The sequence below is a fragment of the Nelusetta ayraudi genome, unplaced genomic scaffold (assembly GCF_046127955.1).
Source record: "Nelusetta ayraudi isolate G7.1 ecotype Tasmania unplaced genomic scaffold, CSIRO-AGI_Nayr_v1 ptg000136l, whole genome shotgun sequence".
Lineage (NCBI taxonomy): Eukaryota > Metazoa > Chordata > Actinopteri > Tetraodontiformes > Monacanthidae > Nelusetta > Nelusetta ayraudi.
Genome location: NW_027466186.1, coordinates 2522043 through 2542431, shown reverse-complemented (window position 1 = coordinate 2542431; position 20389 = coordinate 2522043). Strand labels below are relative to the sequence as shown.

The 20389-nt window shown below is 44.1% G+C and overlaps 1 protein-coding gene across 1 annotated transcript in view; it reads left to right on the top strand.

Annotated features, from left to right (window-relative positions):
* Window positions 1-8552: 8552 nt before the first annotated feature.
* Window positions 8553-20389, top strand: part of znf407 (zinc finger protein 407) — a 148980-nt gene continuing 137143 nt past the window's right edge. The window contains exons 1-4 of the mRNA XM_076012918.1: window positions 8553-8661; window positions 9953-10564; window positions 10818-12959; window positions 20158-20272. Of these exons, the coding sequence (XP_075869033.1) occupies window positions 10030-10564; window positions 10818-12959; window positions 20158-20272 (2792 nt within the window). The 5' untranslated portion in view covers window positions 8553-8661; window positions 9953-10029. The remainder of the gene's footprint in view (window positions 8662-9952; window positions 10565-10817; window positions 12960-20157; window positions 20273-20389) is intronic.

Below are 20389 nucleotides of genomic sequence, written 5' to 3'. Positions count from 1 at the left end.
CATCTATGTCCTCACCTGTGTGTATGAGGAAGTGGAAGTCCCCCAAAGTCCAGATGTCTAATAACTAGTTTGATGATTGGTTCAAATAACTGACTTATGAAGTAGGTGTGTTGGTTGCACGCATAACTATTCTTTCAATTTATTCAACATGTACTAAAAGTAGCAAAAGCAACAAAACTATAGAAGAATGCTTGAAAAGAATTTAGGAGATTTAAGGTGTTTGTTTGGTAACATAGAAGGAAGTGCCCTTCGTCACAAGTTTAGTTGGTGTCGTTCCTCAAAGCTCAGTAACATTATAAAGCCCCGGTCCACTATCTGCACAATGGATTGAAACGGATCAGGGCACTTAAGTCTGTTTGGGAAAATCTCCCGTGCTCTTTCTCACCCTACTGGACTGCAGAAAGGTGCAACTTTTTAGCAAGCTATTTAAAGGCCCCATGCTGTTAGAGATGTTGTATTTTCACACCTTTGCCACAAAACACGACAAAGTTTTCACTCAGAAAAATAATTTTTTAGTACATTCTTTAAAAAAACAAAAATAAAACAATTACTGTCACAGAGTTAACTTTTATACCGCCTGAAAGCAGTAATAGCATTGGATGATTAGATTTCTCTTTAGTCCCGTGAAGAGTGGCCCTAACGGGATCTTGAGGCTCTAACACAGTTGTATTTTCTGGACATCTGGCCAGCGCGGGTGTTATTGTAGACTAAATACTGTGCAAACTTATTCTGAGGCAAACAATGTCACTGCCAGATCAACACTTGCCTCTGTGAGTGTGTGTGTGTGAAGGAGATACACCCAGGAATGATGAGGGGTAAAAGCAGTTTGTTTGCTCTGCGATCAAATAAAACCTTCAGAAGCCGTCAAACTGAGGGTGGATAATTCCTATATAGAGTGTCTCATACCCTCTGACTGTAATCCAGGACTGCCATCAAGTGTAAAGTGAAACGGGGGATATTCTTTGTTTTTGTTCCTGCATGCCTTTCAGAGAGTCACAGACGGATGGGGCTGCAAATGGCAACACAATCAGGTTCCCATGACAAGTATCACATTTGGATACGTGATGTTGACAAATCGAAACCCTCTGATGCTGGATGACACTGGCTGCATACAGAGGATGCCATACATTTATGGGAACCACGTGTGCTGCTAATAGGCAAAAATGTCCTTAAAAGTAAACACTCAAGGCGGCATAGCTACAACGGATGTATGCAGTCGTTTAGTACCAGGCTATAACAAGTAGGCTCTTCATGTTAGAGAGATCTTTATGTGTTTTGATGTTAAAAATAGCCAGAACTGAAGATTTTCAACCATGGGAGGCCATTTAAACAAACAAACAAACAAACAAACAAACAAAATCTGGCTGGTGATTGGGCAACACTTCTGCCTATCACAAGTGGAAAAAAACAGGCACTCTGTGTGTGTTTGCATGTGTGTGTATTATCTACGTCATGTGACATAATGCATTGCATATGTGTTACTTATTATATAAATATATATACATATATATATATATAATGCGTGTGTGTGTGTGTGTTATAATGTTACTTATGATCTCTATTTTTGTACCAGAGCGGAGACCCAATGCACATCTGGTGAGATTTCAGGTGAAATTATACGAGCTCCGATGCCCCCATGGCGAACCACAGTTTGTGTTTAAAACCAAATTTTTGCCCAACCCATTTCAGAACAACGTGAAAACATTTCCCCCACCAAAAAAAGTCCACAGCATCATTCTTCGTTGATGACAAATTACATCCAGTTGTAACGCAACTGCCTCTACCCGCAGCAGCGAGGCTAATCTTCTTTGTTTCTTCTTCTGTGGTTTTTAATTGCAGCTTAGTTGTGTAATTTTTTTCCCAACGAAATAATTTCTTAGGGAATGCGAGGATCCACTGAGTGCAAATGAGATTATTGCTAATCCATAAGAATTAGCTTGAAATTTTTTTTGGAATCCATTGCAAGTGCATGCGCCAATATGACTCAATGGCGAGAGTGCGTTCGCAGTGGTGATTGTCTTGATAGCGATCGAGATATTTGAAAACCCTACCACAGCACGCATCTATTGTCGCACTGGGTTATTTAGAATTTGAGAATCTCTAAAAATTTGTCTTGCTTCATGCAACGCCCTGCCTGAAGTCTAAATCTGGGAGAGCAGAGGCCAAGTTAGAGAGAGAAGATTTATTGCCAAGGATTATGTCAATCCCGTTAGTGTAATTAATGAGTGTTGGCAGCGACCAAGAAATAGTTAAGCATTTGCCTAAGTAACATTAACCCTTTCTCTGTCATTCAAGCTCCTCATTTACCCAACGGACATCAGGGAGGTGTCGGTTTTTATTGTCTAACTGAGCGGAGAGTGAATAAAATGAAAGTGTTTCCTGCGATTTCAAATGGACCAATTTCACCTCTGTCATAAAGTGCATCTTCATGGTCACTTGCACAAATATCGTGAAGCAGAATTTATGACGGTTTGCCGCAGGGTCGCGCGGTTTATTTGAGTTGTAAATTTCCTTGTGTGACTCACTTGTCCTGTTTTTTTGTGCATTAAAGTATGGTTTGTCAAATTTTAAGTGCACACACACAGACACACACGCACACACCTGAAGGACGAATACTTGTACGCTGAGTCATGGTCCCTGAGTTTGATGTAGCTGTGACCGGCTGAAAGCTCTCCAAACATCAGCTGTTGAGGGTCCCCCTAAAAACACTCAACCTCTCAGAAAAGCCATCTAATGTTAATCACGTGTGTGAGAGTGCATGTGAACGTGCTTGTCGAGTGCGAGTCCCAAAAGTGTGTTTGCGTGTGTGTGCGCGCGCGCGCGCGTGTGTGTGTGTGTGCGCGCGTGTGTGTGTGTGTGTGCATGAACGCTCGCCCGTGTGAGCGCGTGGGAAGGGCGGCTGCAGAGGCTGCTGTGTCTGAACACTTTCTCGGGTCCAGCCCAAACACCAGCAGACGTCATGACACCATAATCACCCTCAGACACACGTGCACACACTTAACGCACGCCCCTCAATGACGTAAATCTTTTTCTTTCTTTTTTTTTTGTTGAAAAGAATAAAATCATTCAGAGCGGTGGACGGAGACGTCACGACTCAGACGGGAGCTGCTGATAACAGACAGCTGCAGAGAACTGCAGCCTGCAACTTAAAAAAAAAAAAAAAAAAAAAAAAAGATCTGACATGGAATTTATGGATTCCACGTGGATACTTCACCCATTATCCAATATTGCCATACAGTCTGTTCTTCTGTTTTGGGTCAATTTTAAACTGCTTTATAGATGTGGATATGCCACTTGTGGATACACTTTAGGATACTTGCAGACTTTCCCATCAGCCTTGAGCCTTCAAGTTTCATTTTAAACCTCCAGGACTGCGTTTTGTTTTGATTGTCATTAGGGCCTGTAAAATCAATAGTCATGCAAACACACTCTCTTCCTGATGGGTTGTTAATCTGGTTTAAAAATATTTTGGGGTGGTAGGGTGGATAGGTCATAGGTACAATTCTGACCTCTGACCTTTCTATTCTATTCTAGTTTTTTTTTTTCAGGCTTCAAAGGGCAAAATTACAATGAAAGACCATCACAACTATATTCATAACTATAACCATAATTATAATAATTACCATACTATACTATACTATGCATATAGTATACTATAGTATACTACACAATATAGTCTCCAGATCTGAACTTATGAAATTATAATGATGATAACCTTTAACTCTAAATGTACACTTGAAACATGGAAAGTATTTGAAAAATAATTGTTTTTCTTCGTATTTTCTTTCCTCACTCAAGATCTCAGCTGACAAACACCATAAAAAAAAAAAAAAAAAAAAAAAAAATTCAGGGCCACATTTGCTGTCAGGTCATTAATGTTGTGTTTATTGCATTTATGAAAACAAAAAGTTAGCAAATGGCTCCCCAAAAGCAATCTATCTGAGGAAATGAGGCAGGCTCAATTATAACCACAATGCAGCATCGTTTGTCAAGGCCTTTCTTATTGTATGTGCGAGCGCACACTTCTGGTAGATTGCTAATTAAATTTTGCTTATTTTGCAAAGACTCATCAAGCAATTCTCTGAAAATTGGCTTGGAAAATGTTTTGTTTGCACTGCACCACTATAAGGTCAGCTCTGTGTAGGTGTTCTGAAATGAAAGGGGTCATCTGAGGTCCAGCAGTCACACATTGAGAGATGATAGGAGGAACCGCTCTCTGGGTAATTTCTCCCGTCTCTTTGGGTGGGCCTGGTTTAAATCACGACCGTTTGGCTAATGCGATGCATAGAGCCATTCTCACACTGCCTCGGCCCATGCATGTTTGGTTGACAGGCAGCAGTCAAAATGCACTGACTTACATTCTGCGTATTATGGTTTTGTCACAGCAATCTCCGGTAAAAACACAGTCCAAACCGCTGTTCTCACTTGCCTTTTAGGAATTTCTTTAAAAAAGAAAAGAAAAAAAAGATTATGAGGCTACACCCTCAACTTTCACTGCTCAAATATTATTCATGTTAGTGCACACCATTTCTTTTTTTAATCTTGTGCTATTTCACATGAGCATTAATCTTATTTTTGCGACAGGCCTTTGACTGTTGGCGCCTCTTGTTACAAACTTTCTTATGACTTTCTTTTGTTATTTTTTTTGTATTTTTCTTCTTTCCTGCCTAGCTGCAGGGCCACCTGTCCGAAACTGTGAAAAACAGCCTGCTTGCCAGAAAATTGCACCTTTGCCCTCTAACAATTAGAAAATAAAGAAGGGAGGAAGGGGATTGGGTTGGGGGTGGGGAGAAGACTCTGTGTGCTGTGCTCCACCCAGAGATGTTTAAATGGCACATCTGAACAGGAAAGTCTTAGAGACAGTTTCTTTTTCGCCCTGTGACGTCCATCAGACACCCTAACACTTAGACATGGAGCTGAAGCAAACGCGCGCGTACACGCACATACTCCCAAGGTGATACCTCTGATTCTGCTAAATGTGGTGTGAGCTCATGCTTCTAGGAAAGGATGGGATGGGGTTGTCTGGGGTGTGAGAGAGGGAGACCCTGGAGGGAGAGCGTCCCGCAGCTGCGCTTCTCGCATGTGTTGTTGTGTTTTGTGCCATAAAACCAAGGAGATCCCCCCTTGAATTGATCAGCAGACTGTTTTTGATCAGACGCGCCCACTCAGGAGATGACACGACGCAGGCCGGCACTCTAGCGGCAGGAGCAGTAGTCGCAGTAATCTCTGAGAAACCCTTCCCTCCCTTCTGACAAATTTTTCCTCTGATCCCTCGTGGCCCCCTTGAACCTGTTGGGATCCTGAAGCAGGAGGCTCGCTTGATTTAGATCAAGTCGGAACCCGATCTGTGCATTGCCCCAGTTCTGTGGCGGGAAATGTCACATCTTGAGTGATGAGGATTAAAGAAGTCACGCCGAGGGAACGCGGCCATGCAAGCACTGCAACTGGGTTGCAGGTGCTACCACAGCGACAGGTACAACGTAGAGACAGACGGACTGTGCATTTAATAGGGAACAAATTGAAATAGAGCAAGTGAACCGGTACAGCGAACTCTACGGAGTCAGCTGTGTTAGCCATGAGAGTAGCCCAACGCTGTTGGACTTAAAGGATACGAGTGCATTGACACCAAAAGAATAAAATTGAAGCTGATATTTCCCGTATTGAATGTCCTTGAAAAAGTCAAACCAGACTAAATTGTCAGTCGTCCCCATTCTCAGCCTTGCCTTTTTAAACGTGGCAGTCTGTTTACACAAGGGAGGTGTATGCACTTGGGGTTGGTGTGACCTCATGGTCTTCGACGGTTGCTAGTAAAAATAATGAATGAAAACCTCGGTCTGTGCGCACACATCACAGAGAAACGCAGCTATATCCCTTCGCAGGATATATGACAAGAAAGGAAAGGGCATATTCGCAAAATGTTTTTTTCTATGCCAACAGAGTCCTGATGGAAGACAGGATGGTATCAGAGTTGAAGTGTACTTTAAAAAAAAATCCCTATACTTAGTATATAAACCATACTTGACCACCAACCCAATGTTAGTCAGTCATACCATGAGTTGACAGCCTGTGAAGTGAGATTAAGACACTTTCATATGGTATAAAAAACAAACAAACAAACTATAAGATGTAAAACAGCCAAAGCAGCCTCTCCAGTTAAAAGAGGCCTGTGTCGATTTGGCATCCAAATTTGGCCGCTTCACTAAATGTGGATAAAATAAATCCTTACTTGGTGCTGCTGTTCTCTAATTGTGTTTACACAATTTTTTCTTTCATCGCTTCCCTCGCTCCTATCCCCTAAAAACACCATAAATGCTATTAAAACATTATCGGTTTCTGGCGAGACTCCTCTCTGCCAGAGAAACAACCTTTTTGTGCGGTGTGTGTCAAACTGTTGCCTTGGTGCAGAGCACACAAACAAACTCACACATGAGCACGTTTTTTTTTCCTTCTGGAACAGCTGATAGAGAAGTCAAGCTGATGGGGACTGGGGATGGCAGGCTCGAAAAAGAAAAGCTCAATGGAACAGTATGGGACCATTCGACTGGTGTCAGAGCAGCATCCACAGGGCCAGAGAGCCCACTTCACCGCTGCAGATCTTCTTTCCTGACAAATCAGGCTGCCCTCTGCTCAGCCACAATCTCTCTACTGCTCCAGACACTTCATTAAATATCAGCCAGTGGACATGGCTTTGTGCTAACAATTACTCTAATTTGTAATATACAGGAAAACTATATGCCACCAAGTACTAAAATTAAATATTATGTTGCTTTGTCATCATTTTTCACAATGGTGACGGGCACATTGCGTCAGGTTCAGTGGTCCCCACACTTGAGGCCGCACAGAGAGTAGAGTGAGATAGTGAAAGAGAGTAAAACATGAGAGTGCATGTTGTCACTTGACAATACCCTGACAGTACATTTAGATCTTTATCAGTAGGGAAAAATATGACACTTGCAAAGACGGTTTTTGTTTGAAAGGTCAGATAGGCCAAACACATGTCTCCTCATGCCATATCTCAACAAGAATCGAGACAGCTTATGACTAGACATGTTGTGGCAGGGTGTGCAATGGGACTGACAGTAATAGACCTAATACTTTAGATTAGTGACAATTCTGCCTTGTTTACGTAATCATCCAAATGAAACGTTAACATACAGCTCAGTTAACACTCATCGCGATGCTACAGCTAACACTGCACTAAGTAGCTGTAGCTGCTGTGTGTTGTAAGCATTACAACAAATGCTTACAAGTGTAACCCTGTTTTTATTTATTTATTTATTTACACCGAGATGTTACTTTAAAACAACAATTCTGGAGAAAAAAATGTAATAAGCAACGACAGCGAATGATTTGTTTGTTTATTTAAAATCTAACATGGCTCGGCACACACAAATAGTTGAGCAACTCGACTATTCAGGGGAAGAACTTCGTTTGGCGGCAATAGACGTGCATGTACCTCCCTCTAGTGGCGAAAGTAACACCGATACATTCCACGGGTGTGCGAAGAAACGCTTTGCACGCATGTTCTATGATCAAACAGATTCAATCATGTCTGATTATAACGTTCGAAAGATTAAATCTGATTTGATTACAAGCTGTTTAATGGCAGTGCCCAAGGAGAGCCATAACACCTTTTTTTATTGACAGAGAAAGGAATAATTTGCTTTTGGGAAATCGTTTAAAAGAGACAAAAGACAAAAAAAGAAAAAAAAAGAAAAGAAAAGAAAAAAAAAAAGAGTTTATATAATAGTAATTGTTTTGAACACTGTTTCTACAGCGTACACATGCCGCATGACCAATTCTAAAATGAACATGCTAATTATAGATCACTACTGCCGTCACCTTGGATATTAAAGTTTTAAAATATCTTATTTATATCCTACTCTTAGGACTTAACATGAAAATATGGTTACACATCTATAAAATCTAATTTAATCCCACTTCTATGTAACTGAAAAGAGCTATAATACTAATTATGTACAAAAACTGGTCTAAAAAAAATTGGTGACGTTAAATAATGGGAATGCTTAGAATAGACATGTACCGGTCAGAGACTAAAGAGCACCGAAAGCAACGTCTACTATCCTTTTCTCATTTAAAAGAAAACTAATTGAGAAAGATGACTACCAATGAAAAATTATGGACCGGAGGAGGAGCATGTCCTCCACCCATCCATGTCATATAATTGTGACTATGATAAATTTAATAAACATTACTCCAAAGAAAACTGTGTATTCATTGCAGGATGTATCATTTGTCACCGTCAGACCTGTCAGCTTACCCAATCAATTAATGATCATGTATTAATCCATCTTGCCCTTTCAAAAAGCAAATACAGAAATGGAAGTGATCATTCATCATCTGACCGTTACAAACAAACAAACAGAATAAATGATTTTATTTTATTTTGCACTTTAAATTCATCGTGTTTTTCACAGATGTTTTTCCGTCTGAAATAGATTATATTATCAGTAATAATAAACATGAGCAAAGCGGGTCACGTGAACGCATCACGTGATGAGATCAGCTGACGAGGAACCGAATCGCGGGCAGAAAATGGCCCAACCCCCAGGTTTGCGTGACGCAAGGCTTACGCTACGGTACGCCATTTGTGTCTAGCAACAAAAAAGCGCGGACAGTGGTAATTGGCGCCGTATAAAGGTAAGCTCGATCGTTACTCAACTGAGTGTTTCTGAAGTACGCGCAATGCTTTAACTCAAATAACAAAACACCTGTTTTGGTTTTACAAAGACTGTTAAGGCGCTATATCCTCGCATTTCAGTGGTCAATGTTAGCCTCCTTTTTGGGCCTCTCTGCTGCCGTCGTTTTCCATGCCATGTTGCTTTGGGAGCCCGCCTCTCTCACGACGTGATTGGACCGGACAGTTGAGGCAGCAATTTTATTGGCTGCCCTCCAAGCAGTTCAATGTACAGTATGGAAAACATGATGCTAGCTTGGTTGTTAGCTTCTGCAGAGATGGCCAATAGAAAGCAAAACTTTAAGACTCGGATGTCATCCTTCCTCAATTTTTATCGAGTTCTGATAACTATTCACGAGGTGCTTTACACCGTAAAGTTAATTCTACGAGTTCCATTTGCAATTCTTACTACGTAGTGCAGAAGACCTGTTGGGCTAACTTGTTAATACTTTGAAGCTAGTGTCGGTTTTAATGAATTTCCCAGCTCAAAATTTGCCCGGATAAATGTCAAAAAGTTGTCCATGAATAAAATCTGAAATAAATGTAATGCATGGGCCATTTGTGTCTTATTGCCGTTATGATGATACACTGGAACGTCCTATCAGGTTCAAATATTCTTTAAAGGACCTTGATTAGGCATTTTAACTAAATTATAGACTAATAAGCCATGGAACACGAATTTTTGTATTGAACGACAGTCAGTTAATTAAAGTAAAATACAGTTTTCACAAAATCTGACAGGAACTCTGTTCTCTGGTGAACAATGCAAACAGAAAGTCAGTAAATTAATGATAGATGATAAAAAAACAAACTTTGGTCAGTGCAGGATTTCTTTGTACCATCTCGTTAAAAAAGCCCTGCAACCCGAAAGTAATGACTGTTGACCACCTTAATCTAATGTACCATGCTTATGTTGATTTAAATGGCGTTCACTGTTTCTTTCGCTGTACGAACCGAGTCATGTTGAATCTATTTACACACACAATATCTTAACTCCAATGAGAAATGTTTAGAGTTAAAATTCAAAAGTAAAATCAACCGCCGCGGCACTTTCGTTTCCTCACCCAACAGTTTGCGTGTGGAACCACTAGATGGCGCCATTGGCCTATATTCGTTCACTTTCAGCGGCTCCCAGTTAAATATTTTATGTCAAATGTACTTGCGTTGTTTAAAGCCCCCCCAAAAAACAAACAAAACAAAACAAACAAACAAACAATGCAGTGACTAATTTTGTTCTTTTGTTGCCCTCCCTAGGATTTCGATCAACCACTGATGACAGCCGTCATGCTCACAGTCCTATCATTATAATAACAACAACTACAATACATAATATGGATAAAACTGTGGTACCAGACAAAGATGCTCTGGAGGCTAATGAGGAATCAAAGGCAACAAATGAAGCTGGTAGAATGGTACAGGAAGAGGATATGGAAACAGACCAAGCCAAAGCAGAGTCACCCAGTTCAACAGCCAAACCCGATGCAACTCCTGGGAAAGCCACTGAGGCAAATACTGTACCTGTGGATGAGGATAGCCTCTGCTCAGTATGCGGCTTTGCTGCCAAGTGCCCAAGAGCACTAAAGATTCACTTTGCGAGAAGACATAGGGGTAGCTCAAAGAACAATAACAGACATGTAAAGGCAGCTGCCAAACAAAATCAACAGACTGACCTTGATGAGCCGCTGGCAGCACGCAGTGACGGTGGCAAAAGATCAACAGATGAGCCATTTTCAACCCCCCAAAGAAGAGTGAGCAAGCGAACCCCTAAACCTAAGATAATACATTCCTGTAACTCCTGTGGGGAAGAGTTCTTAGGCAAATCCCTGCTGGATTTGCATTTCCAGAAGTACCACGCCAAAGATACATGTGAGTATATGTGGTTGTCCTAAGTTCACATAAATTGGGAATTCTGCCTCATGTTGCATGTTGCTGTATGTTGTATTTTTAGGTGAAGTGTCAAATTTTTAAAGATTTCTTGCTATATTTGTATTTATCAGTAGTTGCTGTCATGTTTTGTAAGAGCTTGGTTAAAATTCAAATGGTGCCTTGCAAATGATAATTCCCTTTTTTTTCTTTGCGTCTCTGTGATTTAAAGAAACTCTTTTGAATTGTCTTCCAGCTGCTATGGATGAGGACATGGATACTGAAGATGAAGTCAAAGACGCTGGCGCCACCCCAACAAGAGTTGCTGCCTCCAAACGTAAGATCAGCAGGTTCCAGATAAAATGTGCACACTGTGACTTTCGAGTTAGCACCCCTGCGCTGCTTGAGAGCCACGCTCGTGTCAAGCACCTGGACCTGGAGTGGTTTAGGTGCAAGCTGTGCAACTTTTACTCTGCAACGTCAGGATGGATGGAAGCTCACCTGTCCTCCGATCGCCACAAGCAGCAGCAGCAGCAGCAGGAGAACGATGGAGGCGAGACTCCAGGACTCTCTACCCTTGGAACCTATGTTGAATCTGTAAACCGAAGCATCACGGGGGAAGATGTCAGCGCGCATGTGGAAGCGATAGAGGACATTGCAGAAGGTGCTCCATCTCCTTCTATGGATGGAGACGCTGTAACCGCTGAGGCAGCCCAGGCCACCAAAACTGAAGCAGCCGACGAGGAAGACTCAGAGCTCGAACCTCCCAAAAAGAAAAGAGGAAGACCAAAACTGGAGTCCTCGACAAAGTGCGGGTACTGTGGCCTGATCGTGTCAAATGCCACTAACCTCAGCGTCCATGTCCGCCGCAAGCACAGCAAGGAGTACGGCTACAGCTGCACCCTCTGCAGTTACAACTGCGTCACCAAAGGGGACATGGATCGCCACTGTTTCACAAAGAAGCACGAGCGGCGCGTGCAGGAGTGCGCGTGGAAGAATGCAACGGACGGTTGTGCAGGTGCAACCCCGGACGAAGCCGCGATGGCCGTGGAACAGGACGCCAGTGCAGCTTCGCAAACGACCAATGAAGCGGAGAAGGAGAAGGAGAAGGAGAAGGAGAAGGACCCCGCTGCCGTCCCCGAGCAGAGTGGCGAGGAGCCGTGCGAGTCCGACCCGAGCCAGAGGAAGGTCAGCGCCACCGCCTGCGGCCACTGCGATTTCGTCGCTCAGTCCCTGCCCTCGCTCCATATGCACGTCAAACGAAAGCACACCAAAGACTTTGAGTACGTCTGCCTGGCGTGCGGTTACTACGCTGTGACGAGCAGGGAGATGTGGCGCCACGTCAACACGGAGAAGCACAAGCAAGAAAGCCAGCGGTACCTGGAGCGAAATGCCGACAAAGGGAAAAAAGCTGTGGCGCTCGCCTCAAACGCCAGGGAGGCCGAGGTCGAGGCTGTGGAAGCGAGCGCCGACGACGGGTGTGAACCTGCTGCCGATCAGGCCGAGGAGAAACAGACGGAACCTGAACCGTCTGTCGCAGAAAACCAAGAGGAAAGTCCCAAAGCCTCACCAGGCGGTGCTGCGGCCGATCCAGTGGAGGCCGAACCCCAGCAGGCCCCGGCAGAGCCTCAGCCTGCACAGGGGGAAGGAGACGAGCAGGCGGTGGACGAAGGCGGCAAGGTCGAGGTGATCGTCCCAGACGCCAGCGACGACGGCGTCCAGCCTGACACCCAAATGTCCAGAGCCGTCCCTTTTGACGACTGCATCATATCCATGAAGGCGTACGTTGAGCAGGAGAACCTGCTGCAGGAGAGCCTGGCCCTCGAAGGAGAGGCGGCCGCAAAGTGCCTCGCCGGCGGCGCCCCGGTGCCCCCCAAGTCGTCCTTTGTGAAGAAGCTGAAAAGGCAGAAGGCGAAGGGCCGGGACGACGGCAAGCGGGGCGGCTCACGCATCCGCTGCGAGGACTGCGGCTTCATGGCCGACGGCATGAGCGGCCTCAGTGTGCACATCTCCATGAAGCACCCGTCCAAGGAGAAGCACTTCCACTGCCTGGTGTGCGGCAAGTCCTTCTACACGGTGAGCAACCTGCACCAGCACCTGACGAGCGCCGCCCACCTGCGCAACGAGCAGAACAGCATGGAGGAGCTGCCCGGCGGCGGCGCCGCCTTCAAGTGCGTCAAGTGCACGGACCGCTTCGAGACGGAGCAGGAGCTCTTCACGCACATCAAGGAGAAGCACGAGGAGCTCCTGCGGGAGGTCAACAAGTACGTGCTGGAGGACACGGAGCAGATTAACCGCGAGCGCGAGGAGAACCAGGGCTGCGTGTGCAAGTACTGTGGCAAGGTGTGCAAGAGCAGCAACTCCATGGCCTTCCTGGCGCACGTCCGCACGCACACAGGTACGTACCCCTCTGCCGAGCACGCAAGCCGCTTCGTGGGTGACATCTGGTGGTCGCATCTGGAATTAACCCTTTAACTGCTGCATTTTATTTGTTAACAGTAAAATATGCAGCGATTGATATTTTTTTGTCATTGATTGATCGGATTAATTTGATTCTATTAAAAAGTTATTTGAATAGGAATAGAAAATATTTATTTAGAAATAACAGCAAAAATAACAGCATATCCTTTTCAAATGGAACCAGTATTTTGTTGCTGTGAAATAATGGAAATGAAAGTTCTATGGAGGAAAATGAATATTTATATTTAATTTGAATCAGGTCATTGATTCATTGTTTCAACTCTAAATTGATGATTAGCAGTAACGCAAGTAAAAAAAAAAAAAAAAAAATGCAAACAAAATATTTTTTCACAGTTTTGTTTCCTTTTCTTAAAGGGTTCTTGTAAAAGTTCCAGATACTGCCACCTAGGTGTGTAAACGGGTCACGTTCCAGTGATTAATCACTAAAGAGTAATTATTAAAGAGGTAGAGAAATGTTTTGCAAAGCCACTTAGCCATTATACCCAAGGTTTTATCTACCAAAGTATCAAATAGGAAGATGTAGCCTCTTTAGCTAACGTTAAGGCCACTATCTACTGCGGCCAGGTAATAGCTGGTCCTACCTAGGTGAGGGTGAAGACGGATTGAGCCTCAGACCGAACGGGAGAGACGCTAATGGAGCCCCAGATTGGGATTCCCAGAACAACGCTTGGTCAGAGACGTGCGCGACTCATAATTGATGTGTCCATTACCAAGACTCAGTTGTAATTATAGTCAATAAGTCTCTGTAAACGTGTTAAAGCTTAGGCTAAAAGCATTGGAGGTCCAAAGAGAGGTGGGCTAATAATTTAAAATAATCAATGCCGACGTATTCAAAGCCTTTAATTTCCCTTGTGTCTGTACGTCGGTGTTTGTGCGCAAGTGTGTGAGCGATCCGACGGCAAGCCAACGTGTGTATGTGTCAGCCTTCATGGCAAGCTGATTATGCTCAATCCATTAAGATTTATCTTGTCATTTATAATGCAAAGCTGGGCGGCGTTTGGCCTGGCCTTCAGCTAGGAAGCGCCGGGCAGGTTAAGAACATAGGGCGCTCCATTACTTTTCCCTGACCATGTGTATTAATTGCTCTTAAAATCAACTTAATGCAGGAACAAGATGTGAGGGCGCCATCAATAAATGCCCTTCTCTGCCTTCTTGAATTCACCCCGCTTTCTGCCGAAACTTTAATGGCTCTTAAATTGAAGTCCATGCTCTGCGCTTACACTGTGTGGAAGCATGATTTGCCACTGTGTGTGTGTGTGTGTGTGTGTGTGTGTGTGTGTGTGTGTGTGTGTGTGGGGAGGGGGGGAGGGAGGGAGAGTTACTTGAAACACAATTGTTTCCCCATTCTTATTTAGAGGTCCCATATTACACCCATTTTCTGACTTTTTCATGTTTTATCCGAGCCTTGCGTAATTAAACATCCAAAGGCCTCCCCTCAGAAAGCAGCATTGTTAGCCCTCTGTTTATGGCCTCCTGTAAAAATGATGAATGAATCCATCGCCTTTCTTCGCCTCCAACATAGAGCGGTGGTTGGCTGCTGGGGCGTCTCAGAGTGTAGAATGACCACCTGGGGGAGAGGCATCAGTTGGCCCCTGTGATGTCACAAAGGGCAGCCTTCCAAAATGATGTTTTTAACCCTTATCCTAACCCTAAGGCAGTTTTTCATTATACAGATGATCTTTCACATTAGCCGGGTAACATATTGTAGAAAATCTTAAGATCACGCTTCCTCACACTGTTCAGTCAACGTACTTAAAACAGTGATGTGATCCCCCCCATCCCTCCCCCACCTAGTGCCGACACAAGGCCGTAAACGGAGGGGACCAAATGCGCGGCGGCAATTAAAATGTCCAGATACGTTGATAGTTGTTAAGAGTAGCGGCCAGCGCCTTGACCAAGACGGAGGACTCATTTCACAAAATGATTCCTCCCATCCAGCACGCCACTCACCCCATGTGACCATAGTCAGGTTGCTTAAATCAGAAAGCTTAAAGCTGTCTAAATTGGAGGTTAAAATCCCGATGATATATGATGAGCCAGCACTTTCTTATTAACGGTTAGTCGATACGTATTCATAATTCTACCCGGTGCCATAATTCTTGAGTTTTGAGGTCACTTACTTAGTGTTACTTAAGAAAATGAAATCTGCGACACCGAGGTCCCGACAGATAGCTTCAAGTCAAGGGCACACGAGCAGGTTTCCACTGACGAATACTGTTTTTAAAAAAAATATATATATATTTTACCCCCTGTTTTATTTTTCTGTTTATTTTGAGTTATGTTCCTGCTTATGAAATTACTTAGTCCACTTTTGTTTATGTTGTTCCGTCTAGTTGGGAGCCCCTAATTCTCCTCATTTTGACAACATATGCCAGTTGTTGTTATTGCTTAGTTCCCTCATTACCGTGAATTATTCACCTTTTATATAGCGGTCATTTATTCAGGGAGTTTGTTTGTGGGGCCGCAGTTAACGCGGTGGGGGTCTGCCAGTTTCTGGGCTGGGAGCACGTCCAGATCCTTTTAATTAAGACCTAGTTTTTAGTCACTTGATTAATCAGTGAAATCAGCAGTCGGTAGTGGGAGGCTGCACACAGATTTGTCAATTTGTCCCTTAAAGGAACATGCTTGTGTTTTGCCAAATGAGGGTACAGCTGGAATTTGCATTTTGAGGCAAATTGGTCACTTTTTCACCGGAGTGAGCTGTCTGACCTCGGAGAAAGCCTTAAAATAATGGACGCGCGCGGCGTGAAAGCGCCTTAAAGTACGAGACGCAGTGCTTGTCCGCGCAAACAAGGAAGTTTAAGCGCATGCCTTCCACTGCTCTGCCTTATTATGGAGTTTATAAAAGATCTCGACTCTGGCTCGTTTACTTGATGTATTCTTGAAAAGTTTTTCTCAAAAAAAAAAATGAAATCTGGACTTCATGGCGTTCATGTTTTAGCCACTTGCGTGAGGTAAATTAGAGATGCAAAGAAAGAAAAATCATTCTGAGAAAGGAGTTTGTTCTACAGCGTTGTGATTGCTCACCATTGAACTAAAAATGGATATGTTCACAAATACACATGTGAGGGCCAGAATGGTATAACATAAAAACATAACATAATAACATAGTCACATTTCTATCAATTTTGGTGGGATGTAGGCCTCAAATTTCACAAATTGTATTAAATTACATATGTTTTTTTTCTTCAGCTTTTGTATTCAAAGCTAAAAGTCAGAACTTCTACGGCTCATAATTTCACTTATTTTTTTATGTTGCATTGATACCTATAAAATTGCAGTGGAGTGCACTTCAGTGAGTGTAAAATCATCCTTTTATAATTAACTGAAACTTCTCATGAATGCCTTCACCAGTTGTATTTATGGGTGAAAAAAATGAATTTGTTTCTTTATTTACAGCCCCAACGTTCCACTGATCCACGTTTTCAGAAAAACACGCAATTGAGAAAATATGTTTAAAAAACAACAACATCGACAACAAAGTTTTGGATGTCTGACCTCATGGCAGATGCTTTAGTCACAGATGCATTGTTGGGATGAAATATTTGCTGTGTCTTTGCAGTCTGATCCTTTTCAGCACTTTTTAGTAAATGATACGGTTGAAATATTTTAGACGCAGGCCGGGAGAAAGAAACCAAATCATGCATTTTTTTTTTTATTTGAAATCATCAGCGTTTCCTTTCCTCAAAACCATGTGTGGCTCATTCTCGTGCGTGCACACGCATGCACGCACGCACGCACGCGCCCGTCCACGTGCACAGTGAGACATGGCACGAGGAGCGCTCCTCCTCCTCCTCTCAGGAAATGAATTAGTCATTCCCCCCAGTCTCATCTGGAATGTGAGGGAGCCACATCGCCCCTGTGTGGATGGCAATATTAATTTAACATGACACCGCATTGATGGTCAATTTCAGTTTCACCGAGGCTGTTTAAGTGGAGTGGTGGAGTATTAATGTGAGAAGATGTGAGAACTGAGGGACGTTACATCTCTCTCCTCTCTGCCATGTCTCATCCGCAGCCAGCCATCTGGACAAATCAGCCCCGCCCACGGCACACACGCACACACACACACACACACACACACACACACACACACACACACACACACACACACACACACACACCCACACCCACACACACACGCTAAAGTTGAGGTGAGAATCAGGCTTGTGTGTGTGTGTGTGTGTGTGTGTGTGTGTGTGTGTGTGTGTGTGTGTGTGTGTGTGTGTGTGTGTGTGTGTGTGTGTGAATGGAGAAGACTAATGGTGTCTCCTTCTGCTTGTCCATGGGGTGACTGTGTCTCGTGAATGCAATGTGTTTATCTGTATGCATGTGCACAGGTGTGAGCCGAGGTTCTCCGTCTCGATGTATCTGCTGCGCACGTCAAAGGTGCCACCGGCCGCCCGCACGTCTGCCTTTACCTTTCCCCCCCAGTGTTGATTGTGTTGTGTGATCAACTCGTGCGAAACAGCTCTGCACTTTTAGGTGTGACAGCGGCAACGTATTGGCGCTTTATGATGCGTCCCCCCCCCCCCTCCGCCTTTTCTTTGTTTTTCCTCGGCCAGTGTTTCTCCTTCCCCTTCTGCTCCTGCTGCTGCTACGGCCGCTCCGAAGGGACGTTCGAAATGAAGAGGCCCGGCTTCGGCGCTGCCCATGCGTGGGACCCCCCCACCTCCCTGCCCCCAACACCCGTGTTTATGGGCCTTGTTAGCGCAGGCTTGCCTTTCAATCTTCGTTACCGCCTCAAAATTCGATGTGTCGTACTCGCAGCTCACAGCAAGTGAACCGTGCATGAACGAATTAGCAATCTACACAAAGTGCTTAATCAAATCAGCAGCTGCCCCCGGAATAAATATTGCAGGACGTCTTGGGATGTTGGTTGGCGGCGCAGAGGAGAGGGCGAGGGTCTTTGCTCAGAGAGGCGTGTGCAGGCGGATCCTGCATCTCGCAACCAGACAGTCGCTCTGTGCGACTCCGGCTCATGCCGCCCCGGACGCAAACATCCACTTCCAGTTTCACCCAATGCTCATCCCGATTGTTGAAGATGCACCCCATGGCTGGAGTGAATGCACGGGGATCTGCTTACCACTGCCACTTTTTGAAATACTGTGTAAAATGACTATTTGTGACATGAATATTAAAGTTTAGTTAAATTGGCAAAACCTTAATCAAAAGAAAGCAATCCATTGAACAATTAATCGATGATCGATTAATTGTCGATTAAGAAATTAGTCGCAATTAATTGAACATTTTTTACATGGGTAGTTATATCATATCATATCATTACAACAGTGTAGTGGCAGGAAAGAGTAAATCACCTATAGATACTGTGATGGTCATAATATACCTAGAACAAGTTACTTTTTAACAACTTTTTTTTTTTTTTAAAGTTGAAATGTGACCCATTAGAAGTCAACTTAAAGTCAGAGGATCAATGTTTAGGGTGTTTTTACTGTTCTCTAATGTAAAAATGATTCACAATGGACCCTCAACATTATTTAAGGGTTAAATAATGTGTCCCTTACACATTTTTTGTTGTGAAACTTATGTTCTCAGGAAAAACTCTTATCAATTAATCGTTACTCGATCGAGAAGGTCAATCAATCAATGATTAATGAATTATTCAATCATTTGGATCCCTAATAATAGCACATAAAATGATGCGTGAAAATGCATCCCATACACATAGGTTTCATTAAAAGCATTCCCTTATCTGAAGGATGACCTTAGTTAAGGGAAAGTGGGCTAATGGTGATTACAAGACATAAGTGATGCATGCAAATATCAGAAATGTCGACTATTAACGTATTGTTTAGGGAATAAGTCGGTCTCGCCGCCTGCGGGTAAAGAGTCGGGACAAATGTTGTGACTTTAAAGAGAGCGAATTCCATTCAACCTCCAGCAGCGAGCGAACAGTGAGCGAAAAGTGGTGAAACGCAACAGTGTTATGATTATGAGAACAAGTGATTTTTAATTATGCCGCCGCGCAGTGATTGAGCCGGGTCTGTCTGATTCCGTTCTATCAAGGCGGGCTGTGTCTCCGCCGCCGCGTACGTGCCAGACGCAGGCGGCGGAGGATTGAGCCCTCGCAGCTCCGCTCTTAACTGACTGATTGCCATCGGAGGCTCCGACACTCTCTCACCCGCCGTAGCCGCCCTCCGGACTTATTAATGACAATAATTAGGGAGAAACCTCCCCATGACGCCCGCCAGAGTGATTAGCGCTTTAATGATGGAACGGGAGGTAGCGAGCGCACACGGAATTGATTTACGTATTTGCCCTGACCTTTGGAATCCAATTTACGCATCCGCAGGCAAAGGAAGAGTCGGCGAGAGATGAAGGGGAGTGACAAGGATGGATAGAGAGTGAGGGAAGGAGCACTTGAAGTGTGACTGTAGTTTTTCACGGGCGATGCAGGAAAGGCAGCGCTGACGTCGTTTCGCCGGCTGGAGCCTTAAACATAGAGCGGATAACGTCGCAAATTCCTGACAATGAGAAACGATCGGCGGCGCAAAATCGAATCCCCGCATCGCGTTCATTCACACATGTTTTATTTAAATCGCAGCGTCTTTTTCTTACATAAGTGTTGTAGTACCTGAGATTGGTCCAGGTCTTGAGACCGGTCTCAAGGCAGGACTCTGAGGCATTTTTACCCGGTCTCTTGCCTGGGTATCGGACTGGGCGAACTCTGGGTTTTTGGATCGAGACCAATTTGAGACTCAGCCAACACTGCAATGACACGATAATAACAGAAAGGATTCCAGCTGCTTCCTCGTTTCGCTCTGTTTGTGACACCCAGAGTGACAAGCCCCCTTATTTCAAGTTAATGTTTTTTTGATTTTATGAGGCCAAGTAGTTTTTTTTGGAAAATGGTACGGTGTAGCTGGAAAAATGTTGCTGTTCCATTGATGCAGAAGCAAACTTGAATTGGAAAAAAAAAGACACTGGTCATCTGTTCGGTTTTGTTGTTATTTTTCTTTGATATATACAGTCTTGGTCTTGTCTCGATCTCGACGCTCTCTGGTCTCGGCCTTGACTACAATGCTACCTCCCTCACCCCCGCTGACACACGCTGCACTCTTGCTGATGAACTCTCCTTCCACTTTGCCTTGCAGGCTCCAAACCCTTCATATGCAAGATCTGCAACTTCGCCACCGCTCAGCTGGGAGACGCCAGGAACCACGTGAAGAGGCACCTCGGCATGAGGGAGTACAAGTGCCACATCTGCGGGTGAGTTTTCCCATTCTTGAGCTGCCGGTTAAAGGTCACTGAAAGTACAGAAGAGAGTAAAATTGATTTTGTTCCGGAGTGAAATCCTCAACCGCAGTGTGCAGGGCCTGGCTGGAG